Genomic DNA, 11,164 nt, shown 5'->3' on the forward strand with positions numbered 1-11,164 from the left:
CTATGAACTTTGCTGCTATTGTTACTCAGATTTTTTGTTTGAATTGTTGATAATACACTTGGTCGCACACATGATTTTGATTCTTGAGTATCTACGTACATAATGTAGGCTCACTATCAGAACGAGTTCTTCTCTTGCTTCCACTATTATGATGTGGGCAGCAAAATGACACACTAAACTTAGGGGAGGTTGAAGTACTTTTTTCCGAGTTCACATGTTTGAAAGGCACCTTTGATAAAAATATTTCGAGTAAACTAATTATTTATTTATATTATTTATGAAATTTAGTTGGACAAATATTTCGATTCGAAAAGAGATATGAAAATATATGTACATTTACCATTTAAAGGGTCGACAATAGTTGGCCCCGCAAAAGAAAACATTCTTCCGAACCTTTAATTTCATGATCTATTTGCAGCCTGACGAAAGCGGGGTGGAAAGAAGAAGAGATTGAAATTTCAATGATAAAAACGATAATATGAGGCCCAAATAATTTTCACTCCAGACCCCTATGGTTTCCATCCCGGGCCGATTTGAAGAAGATGTAATTAGATTGCCCTATATGCAAACAAACAAACCCATTTTGGCAAACACTCAAAATTTGATAAATTATGTCATTGCATGTATGTACGGCTGGAGGAAATATTTAGTTGATCGCTATACCACAAATGGAACACCACCTCACATAGCTTCATACTAAGTCAGAGTCATCTGAAATGTATTTCTAGTTCATCTTTTCCTTTTCTCTCTGTAAAATAACATTTTTCTCAAAATCTGAATGCCTACTCGCAGCTGAATTCACTACTAACAAAATTTATTTTGGTTGATTAATTTTTGATAATTTAATATAATCAATAATCGATTTGTTTTCCTGATTTTTTGTAATTTAAATTTGAAAAAAATAGTAGTCTCCTACTACAATCAAATTTTGTTTTTGTGTAAATACATGCATTTTGGCAGGAGCTTGCTGGATTTTATTAATTTAATAGTCAAGAAGACATAAAACTCCGTATTTCTACATTTGCTAGAAACGTTATTGCTGTCATAGTTGCCATTTCATTGCTTTCTGCTTGCTGGGGATCAGCTGGATGTACTGTTCAAAATTGCAAGTGAAATTATTTTCATTTATCTGCACAACCACAGGTCGCCTTGATTGTGGTTGGCCGATGGATAAGTTGACAGAAACCGTTGAAGAAGAAGGACTTCGAGTTAGGCAGTTCTGTTTCACCATATGTATCAATTTCTTTGCGGGGACCTTACCTGAAAAGCACGCAGAAAATTTTAAGCTCTCCTAAATAAATAATAAAATCTCCCGGTGGAAGTCTCATAGGTAACTAAATGTGAGGTTATAAAAGTGAAATTTCGTTCTGTCAAATATTATAATATTGATCCTGCTGATTACAGCCCATTGAGGTCGAAATGGAACCCAATGCGCTATGCAAAAGATCATTTGACATTGCAAAAATGTCCGGCCCATGGCTGAATTCTATAGTTGAACCCGGTGGCCGTTCGACAACTAAACCCCTAAACTTTTCAATAATGAAACTCTATTTGACCATTGGAGGTTCCCGCAATAAAAGGAGTTCGTTTTTCTAGCCGAAATTGCAAAACATTCAGTGAAGGCTAGGATTCGTAGGCATTTGGGGCTGAATTACAATGATGACTGATGATGCGATGCAAGGCATGAATTTATTCTGGCGCAACAAAAAAGAGGAATGCCTGTTAAGTATTTAACACTATTTAGACAGCTCTAACCGATGTTGGAATTACAAATAATTCGAGTCTTCTTCACTAAAATATGTTGCGCAGATTTATTTATTCTTGAAACAAACAGCTCAAAATAAGCCAGTAATAAAGTTTGTTTTTCATATATAAACTGTATGTTTCAAATATTGCAAATAAAACAGTATTAATTAGATATAATTTAGTGAATTTTTCCATTTTTGTTTTACTTAAAAACAAACAAAAAGAAGAACTTTGCAGAAATATTTGAACTTGTTACAAGGTGTTTGCAGTCCGGATGTTTAATCTAAGTGCTTAATTTTAATCTGAAACAATCGAAAATTTTAGAATGCATTATAAAAAAGGTACAGTTACAATTTGAATTAATAAAATTATTTTAAAATATTTTAAAATTCATAGAAAATTTTGAGTAAATTAGTAAAATAGCATCTGTACAATATTTTGGAAAGATTACGAAAGTATTTTTTGAGTTTTCGACGGATGGATTGAGTTTGAGCCAAGATTTATATTATTAGAACTAGGATATGACCGAGTTGAAACACAAATGACTCTAATTCCTCTATTATTGGAAGTAAAACAAAGAAAAAACTAATTTGATAGTTGGGAATTATTTACTCTTTATATCTTATCTCTAACAGAGGGAAAAATGATTTGGTCGAAACACTAAATAAGGAACTAAATTAATGGAATATCGGGAAAAATGTTTCTTTTCACGAAAAATGAAAAAAAATACCATCCAATTATGTCGTAGGACCACTCATTAAAGGTTACTCTGTTAGTGCCAATGGATCTTGTGCATTCTACAACACTTCACGATTTATAAACGTATAAGGTAAATGTACATCCAAACAACAGATCCTGCAACACACCGACGACCTCACAATATGAATTTCTGCGGAAAACACATTATTCGGTGAAGCCCGTCGAAATTTCAGCTTAGTACTTTACCAAATGATGACTAATTTTTTTCTTCAAAAATGTCTAATATCTTCCATTCCCACAATAAAACAGAGTCGAAGCTTTACAAGGTCCGCCTAAAGCATTTCCATTGTGGCTTCAATTGCTCGAAGTAATTAGTGTTGTTACGTTCTTGCTTAACGAAGACTCGTCACTTGTTGCGTTACTTGCTTTATGTAAACTCGTGTCACTGGATTGAGTGGCACTAGACAAAAACCCGTTCTATAACTTTAATATAAGCGTTTATTTTACATTACTTATTCAACCGTACTGCACAATTAATTATAGAAGAATTCCTTCAACTGGTACAATTCGAGGCGTATTCATAACCGACGCGATCTGTTCTGGAACTAGACTGACTGCTTGGGCGGACTTCTGGCCGTTTTATACTCCGTGGAACATTCTCGAAAGACATGTGAACACTTTGCTAGAAAACTTTGCATCTTTGACAAAATATCCTTACTAGCATTAGAGTCATCTGTTAACAATAACCCATTCTAAATATTCGCCCTACTATTATACAATTTGGGCGTCATGGCTAATTGTCGTAACTACGATTTAAATTGACGTCACATATAATTTTCCAAAGCGATTTTCGTGGTAGTATTTAGATGGGGGATCAAATATGTATACATATTGTTTTATGCAGCTAGTCGTGTTATGTTCACAGATTAAAATAATAAATAAAGTAGCCTCTCGTCTCAATCACTCGCTATATCTATTTTAAATGGGCATGTTTGTTAAATAATCATCGATTTGTAGCTACAAGGCAAGTATTCACATAATTGAATCCTGAATAAACTCATGTAGTAAACATTTCTCTCATAAAAACGACAAAACGTAGCATAACTGAAGAGTCCCTGCCAAGTCGAAAAAAAAAGTTGCCTCTCAAACCCAATAAGAACCGTCAACACATCACACATTCTGTTTGTTGAATACAATCGTGACGATAATAGAGAAAGTCGTTTACGACAGATATCTGCGTATCATCGAAAGCTGCAATGGCCTGTGGGAACGCTAACATGGGCTTGGGCATGTCCACTCTATAGTGGATGCAATAAGCATGAAGGTGAATCTAGCAAAAGAGAGGGATTTCAGGCGGCTGGAGTCAACTAGAACCGAAATAATGGTGCCTTGCAGGCATAGAAGTTCCTAGATATTTGGCAAGTTTGGTCGAAAAAAGTCAGGCGACGACGGCTTTACGGTTTCTTACCAGGGCAGAGGCAAATCGTCAGACGCTGCCTCATCTCTGCCCTGGGAGGAGCGTGACCGTAGCGGCTCGCAGATGTTGAATGCTCCCTTATATAATTCGTAGAACACGACATGCCTACGAATTATATTGAGCGCAAATCCGCCTTATTGACCAGAGCTTGGCCAGAGCTGATATATTCGTTTTGAGAATGATGGGGTCCTAAGTCCGCATCAACTTAATGCTGGACCGGAACAAATGGGGAGCAACTTACTCCCTCTTTCCTGGTCGACGGACCCCTCGCTCGGAAGTTTGGTCGACAACCACCTTCTAGAGAGGATTCTCTGGCACAAAATGCATGAGGACCACTAAGAGTATGCCGTCCCAGCCGGGGCACCACAGGGTTCCGCACTGCATCCCCTGATATAGAATGTTATATCTAATGGGTATTTAATCTTCCATTCCAGAGTTTTCGAAGGGTCACTGGATGTGCAGGCTCACGCCCAACATCAAAGTAGCTTGAGCGGAAACATCGAAAGGCCAATTATGACATTATCGATTTCCTGGCGCAGCACGTTGGTTGCTGCACGAAGCATCTACATCGCATTGGTTTTATAGATTAGTCGAATTTTCCTGGATGCGGTGGAATAGCGGAGGATCCAGAACAAGTCATGTTTCATTGCGCAAAATCAAACTGTTGCGGCTGCGAGAGTAGCTCCGGATAGTTGAAAATGCGTTCATGCTTAAAACCATTTTACACTACATTAACGTTCTAAATTTCCCAAAGTATTTTAAATAGTCATTTTTGAAGATGTAAGGAGTTGAAAAGTACAAATGATCTTTTTCGATGTTTGACGTGCACAGTGAAGAAACAGTTTCCATAAATCGGGAAAAATCGACCAGAATATGTATTTCATTCACCTTCATGATAGCAAACTAACTTTCCTGTTGCTCATCCTTAAAAACATCAATAACGGCTTATCTTTCAAAGAAATTTAAGTCTCTATGCTATTCATAGCAAATTAGTAGAAACAAATCTAAAATTTTCCATAGTCAAAATTCAACAAAATTTTGAACACGCATAGTTTTTCGTATACGCCTACCTCCCCTACATAAATCACTACAGTTTTTGTATCGTACTCGTACATGGGTATATAGCAGTCTCAACCGATGGAAATTTTTCGGGAACCTCTTCCATGTACATACCTTGCTATCAATAAGGCGTCTAGCCCTCCATGAATGCATTTGAGATGTCTAGAGAGATGCAATGAAATCCGTGCGGTTTACCTATAAAAATGCGCAGGTTGCGCTTAGACAGTATCAGTTCTTATCCAAGCTTCGAACTTCACGTATCACGTCGAATATCCTGACAAGATGAAACTCTTTGTGGTTCTCGCTGCCATCGTTGCATTTGTAAGTTAACATTTCACAATTTATTCAAAAAATTGTCTTTAGGGGACTTAACATTTTTTCACATATATCTAGGCTAGCGCCGAATGGGCAACTCGCAGTCCTGCAGAACTGGCTCAATCCCGCCTTTCATGCATCCAGGAGTTGAGCGTTCCGGCAAACCTCGTGGAACAAATCAAGAAGTTCCAGTATCCTGACGAGGAAATCGTCCGTTGCTACATCCGTTGCACCAGCGAGAAGATTGGTATCTGGAGTGATGACAGTGGATTTATTACTGATCGCGTAATCGAACAATTGGCTGGAAATCGCGATAAGGATGCTTTCAGAGCTGATGTCCTCAAGTGTATCGACAGCAACGAGCAAAAGTCGGACAAGTGCACCTGGGCTTACCGCAACTTCAATTGCTTCATCAAAAACAATCTGATTTTGGTTCAATCACAAATTAATGCTAGTTCTTAAAAACTTCATTAAGACTGATATTTCCAATAGCCCGAGTTTTTTAAAGTTAATGTGATCGTTTTCTAATTCAATAATAAAAAGATACCCTTTGATCCGATTTCGTCTATTTTTCAATTTCATGTAACTTTCTTGATAAGCACGACTACAGTTACAGCAAAGTTTGAACATTAACAACTAACAAACCGCCAGTTTCATAATTTTTTTGCAATTTGGAAAGAGCAAAATTGAATGGCATATGAAATCAAAAAGGTGTCATTTTTTGATACTACTAATTTCGTCCATTGTAGCAGTCCTTCTGGACTACATCGGAGCACGGATAAATCTAAATATTGTATTTAAATCCTGGCGTAATGTGGGAGATATTACAATTGACCTTCTCATGGTTGTTCCGCAATCACTCTTTCATAACAATGATTAACATGGTACCCTTCTTTAGCATTGCGACCTTTCATCACATATCCTCGATATTTCGCCTGCCCAGATATCTGTTGGCATCATTCCCACAATGGCGAGGAGTCCTGAAGACAGAACACTCTCTAAGAATAGTTATTTTACAAACTGTATTGAATTTCCGGGCATTGCAGACGCTATGTAGTACCGGTTCCGAGGTAGCTAGGAACATATGAGGCTATCGGCAACCAGGTTTGGACTAGATGAGTATGTGCACTAGAAAATGTAGTCAGACCACGCACGAGAGAAGAATCGGTTGTTTCTCTTCGTTTAGCAGTTCCACCTGTTTTGAATAACCCCCAACTCTCATAACACCTTGTTCGTCCAAGTTTGAATGCAATAATTTTGCTCTGCCCTTCTTGACACTGACAATTTTCCGATAGATTTCTTCCCTTTTTTTGGAAACATTTCATCCTATCAAAACTTCGTTTGTATAACCTAGGTACTGCTGAGATGCCAAAATCAACTGCGCAAAACTTGGAAACCTCCAGGAGTATACAATGGTAACGTGTATAATCTGCGTAATCTGGGTCGGATTTGCACCTGACCAATTTTTCTTTCATAGTAATTTCAAATGTGAACATCAAGTATTACTTGAAATTTTCTATTTAAAGTATTTTCCTTGCCCCATGTTGGATAGGTGTGCGTGTTCAAATAAATTGCGATGTTTCCTTCATATATTGCAACACATATACTCGCTTTGTCGTTTGAATATATTCCTTGGAAAGTTAGGCTGGTTTAGCCACATCTCCATTAATGCTCATCCAATTGCTTATCCACTGTTTTCGCATTGTAAATTGACGTGCTTCTCGATTTTTGGCAGAATCCCTTAAAAGTTTCAAAGCGCTCTTGGTATAAACTTCAATAAGATGCCAGTCAAATGTCTCCCTTCTCTTTCCCGAAATGGATTTATGTTCTCTCCGTTTCCGTTTCATTCAAAGGCTGGTCAGTTCAATATTCCATTAGTATTTGAATCTTCTACAGGAGATCTACACTTCCCATGCCAAGCCACGTTACATGCTTTGGCAATGCATTGTGACATGTGAAGAACTCTTTCCGGGGATGCACCTTCATTAGTGCGTGGGTCTAGCTACACCTTGAATGTTTACTCATCCAATGTTTTCTAGACTAACCCCATGTCCTTCTCGGGTCTAGGTAAACTGTTTTCCTGCCTGGTAATCGCCGTGCGCTACCCAAGTAAATCCTGAGAGACCATGCAATGATTGAAGTTAATTTGAATTCGAAGTTCGAAGTTAACGTTTTCATGAATTCTGGCAAAATGCCGTTTATCCCGTACTTCCTTTCCTTCACACAACATGCATTTGGGGTTGCAATTCTACTTTTTGATCGATTTCCCGAAGTATCCAAACATTAAGCATTTGGGGACACCTCGTTAGTGAAGTCTGTTTGCGCAGACGGCAAACAATTCATCCGATTCGCACTTTCCGACCGACAATAATATCTAATAGCCTCCACTGAAAGTGGGATTATAGCGGTTTGAATTTTACCACAGCCTTTCCTCAAACTAACAGTGGATTTTTCTCCAAGTTTCTTTAACTTAAATTGCTCTTTCAATGTAGCGCAGATAATAATGAGGAAAGTGCAGGAACTTTGCAGTCTTGCAGATTACTCACTAAGGAAGCTATACCAACACTTGGCAGCTAGGGATAAAATGCACCACCATGAGAGGAAGAAGAAATTTGAGGTCCGGTACGGATAACCGGCGGGAGTCGTCGGACTTGGTGACTGGGTCGGGCTCTCGTAATGGACAGCACGGCGTCGAAACCGCGTGGGGCGGTTCGAAGTCTAGGCGCCACGACGACCAGGAGCACTGCTCCGCCTGCTGCAGCTGTTTCGCCACAATCTGTGGCGACCACTTCAGCAGGTTCGCGTAGGCAGCGGATGAAATGGACTGAAGAAATGAACCTCTTCACAATCCGCTCCTACTACGAAATAACGGTGGGGGCGGGTACAATATCTTACCGCCCCTTATTGCGCCAGAGATTCGTCGAGCGTTTCCCGCAATTCGCGCACGTGACTGTACAGCGAGTCGCAGACCAGTACCGCTTTATTACACGCAGCGACACAATCCCGGCCACTATCAGGGAACGTGTTCGACTTGAAGTCATCGGGGAAACTGGTAACCGAGAGTCGATGGGGGCAGAGGCAGCGGCATCAAAGACACCACGCCGCACTGCAGGCAACAGTTTCGGTACTCGCCGAAGCACTCTTCTCCACCGTCCAGCTGAGGTTTCCGCTGAGGTTCGGGACGAATTCCAAAGAGCGTGTATAGAATTCTCGGATGTGGATCCTTTGCATAGACCAGGTATTCCCAGGCTCTATGTATCTCCAGCAACTCCGGGAATTCTATCTCAAATCAATGATGAGATTGCAACTCGACTGTGTGCTGATATCTCGCTGCTGCAACTACAATCACTTGTGTATTGTGGTGCAGTTGCGGCTATCAGATTGCACGGTCAGAAGATTCGCTTTCGTGTTATTGATTTGAGTGACCAGAGAGATCTACCATGGAAAATTCGTCTGAAACGTCGGCGGGACTCACTAGGGCATTACATTGCTAGACTGATTCAGATCAGCACTGGCAATGCCAGCAGACGGGTGAGAAATAAAGTGCAGAGGGTTTACCGGAACTATACCATCCCCTGTGAGACACCCGTAGTTGAAATTCTGGACACACTAAAACAGAAACGTTCTGTCATATACTGTCGGTTACGACGGTATGGCGAAAATCATTCCAGACGTGTCCAGAATGCAACATACGCGAGGAACCAGCGGAGTTTTTTTCAGATCTCTCAACGAATCCCAACAGAACGTCCAGACAATACAGTTCTCGGTGACGGAAGCGAAAGAGTATTGAGGTGGACTTTGGGGGTTACCCGCCCAGCATGCTGAGTGGATCACCGCCGAAGGCACCCGCCATGCCAATACGCCTGGCATGAATTTTGCGGATGTTACCGAAGAGGAAGTTCGACGAGCCATAAACAGCTCGAGGAACTGGAGGCGCCCAGGTCTGGATCGGGTGCAGAATTTCAGGTATAAGAAATTTACCAGCGTGCACAGTCGGTTGGCACGTAGTATAAATGAGGTCATGAGTCGGCCGGAGGAATTTCCACCCTTCTTCACTGAGGGGATTACCTACCGTATCCCTAAGGTCACGGTGCAGGACCCCGCAGACACAAGACCGACCACTTGCTTACCAACCCGCTACAAATTCATCACGTCCATTATTAGTGGAAGGATCAATGCGCATCTCGAGACCCACAACATTTTGCCCGATGAGCAGAAGGGCTTCCGAGTTGAGTCAAGGGGTTGCAAAGAGCAACTCATTATCGACTCGGTAGTTGTAGGACAAGCAACTAGAGGCCAAAGTAACCTCTTCAGTTGCTATATCGATTATGCCAAGGCTTTTGATAGCGTTCCGCATACCTGGCTAATCGACATCCTACATCTGTATCGCATTGATCCGAAAGTTTTTGACGATAGTCATAGAAGGGTGGCAAACCACCTTATCGGTGCGTACATCTGAGGGTGCTAATATCTCAGAGCCCATCCGTATACGGAGGGGCATCTTTCAGGAGGATTCGTTGAGTCCCCTTTGGTTTTGTATGGCACAGAACCCCCTTTCATGGCTACTGAATGATGCTAGAGGGCATGGTTTTGCAATAAAATATGGCCTACGTGCTAAGTGCGAACTGACACACTTGATGTACCTAGATGACATCAAGCTGTATGCTGGTACTGACAACCATCTTAGAAGTCTGTTGCGAATAATAGACATGTTCAGCCGTGATATTCGGATGGAGTTTGGATTAGACAAATGTCGAATCCAAGCCATCCGCAAAGGTCATCACGAGCCGCATGCCGGACATAGCATTGGTGACCTCCACATCGAAGCTATGACCAAGACAGACTTCTACAAGTACCTAGGAATTCTGCAAGGAACCCATGTTCGAGTTGGTGATCCGAAGGATGCGTTGCTGTCCGAATTCCTGCGACGTACAAAGCTAGTGCTGAAATCGCATCTCTCGGGGAAGAATAAAATAAGCGCGTTGAATGTATTTGCTATCCCTTCACTGGCTTATGCATTCGGAATATTGCCGTGGACGTAGACCGATCTGGAAAACGTGCAGCGACGGATACGGACAACTTTGTCCAAATTCCGAATGCATCACCCAAAGTTTGCCGTGGAGCGGATGAACCTGTTTCGTGACATCGGAGGTAAGGGCATGGTTGACTTGGCGGCACAACATCATCGCCAAGTCGACTCGCTGCATGCTTATTTTTACAGCAAAGAGCAGGCGAGTCCCTTGCATGCGGCTATCTGTAAGGCAGACTGTGGACTGACTCCACTTAACTTGAATCCTCTGAATGGGCTGAAGTCGGACCAAAAGCGGATCGATGAATGGAAGTCGAAGGCAATGCACGGTAAACACGTGAATTGTCTTTGGCAGCCATTTGTCGATTTGCATCTGTCGAACAGATAGCTGTGTGCTGCGGAGCTCTTTGCTGAGACCGAGGGGTTCATGTGTGCCATTCAGGAGGGCGTGGTCGCCACCCGAGCTTATAAAAAGCTCATCATGAAAGAACGGGTGGAGAACGACCAGTGCAGAATGTATGGTTCGGCGTTAGAGACGTTGGACCATCTCGTTTCTGGCTGTACTGTTATGGCACCGGTGCAATACATCACCAGGCATAATGCTGTATGTAAAGTTATCCATCAAAACCTTACATACAAGCATGGGCTGATCACGGGACCATGCCCGGTTTACCGATATGAGCCGCAAGCAGTATTTGATAGTTCTGCTTACAGCATGTATTGGCACCGGCAAGTTCTGACTGATCGCCACACTCTACACAACAACCCTGACGTACTGTTAGTTGACAAGACGTACGCGTATATTATTGATGTAGCTATCCCCCATAATAGTAACATTG

General features: G+C 41.4%; 1 protein-coding gene and 2 long non-coding RNA genes across 4 annotated transcripts; 2 read left to right on the forward strand and 1 right to left on the reverse strand.

The window, feature by feature from the left end:
- Positions 1 to 1,235: 1,235 nt before the first annotated feature.
- Positions 1,236 to 1,933, forward strand: LOC119652728. 2 transcript variants are annotated; one of them, XR_005249585.1, is made up of 2 exons: positions 1,236 to 1,340; positions 1,405 to 1,933. It is a non-coding gene; the product is annotated as an uncharacterized LOC119652728 (long non-coding RNA). The 2 variants fall into 2 exon arrangements; XR_005249584.1 differs by having other exon boundaries at positions 1,236 to 1,330.
- A 50-nt stretch (positions 1,934 to 1,983) lies between these two features.
- Positions 1,984 to 3,033, reverse strand: LOC119652729. Its single transcript, XR_005249586.1, has 3 exons — positions 2,692 to 3,033; positions 2,477 to 2,635; positions 1,984 to 2,048 (listed from the first exon to the last, which is right to left on the reverse strand). It is a non-coding gene; the product is annotated as an uncharacterized LOC119652729 (long non-coding RNA).
- A 2,109-nt stretch (positions 3,034 to 5,142) lies between these two features.
- LOC119651372 (general odorant-binding protein 99a-like) lies at positions 5,143 to 5,855 on the forward strand. The gene is made up of 2 exons (XM_038054947.1): positions 5,143 to 5,302; positions 5,375 to 5,855. The coding sequence occupies exons 1-2, from the start codon at positions 5,264 to 5,266 to the stop codon at positions 5,756 to 5,758; spliced, it is 423 nt and encodes a 140-aa protein (XP_037910875.1). The 5' UTR covers positions 5,143 to 5,263; the 3' UTR covers positions 5,759 to 5,855.
- Positions 5,856 to 11,164: the final 5,309 nt, after the last annotated feature.

Source organism: Hermetia illucens, chromosome 3 (genome assembly GCF_905115235.1).
Source record: "Hermetia illucens chromosome 3, iHerIll2.2.curated.20191125, whole genome shotgun sequence".
Lineage (NCBI taxonomy): Eukaryota > Metazoa > Arthropoda > Insecta > Diptera > Stratiomyidae > Hermetia > Hermetia illucens.

What these genes read in the sequence shown, in the direction of transcription:
- LOC119651372 (XM_038054947.1), top strand. Translation starts at nt 5,264, where the DNA reads ATGAAACTCTTTGTGGTTCTCGCTGCCATCGTTGCATTT. An exon ending in TCGCTGCCATCGTTGCATTT is followed by an intron (nt 5,303 to 5,374) that starts GTAAGTTAACAT and finishes ACATATATCTAG; the next exon opens with GCTAGCGCCGAATGGGCAAC.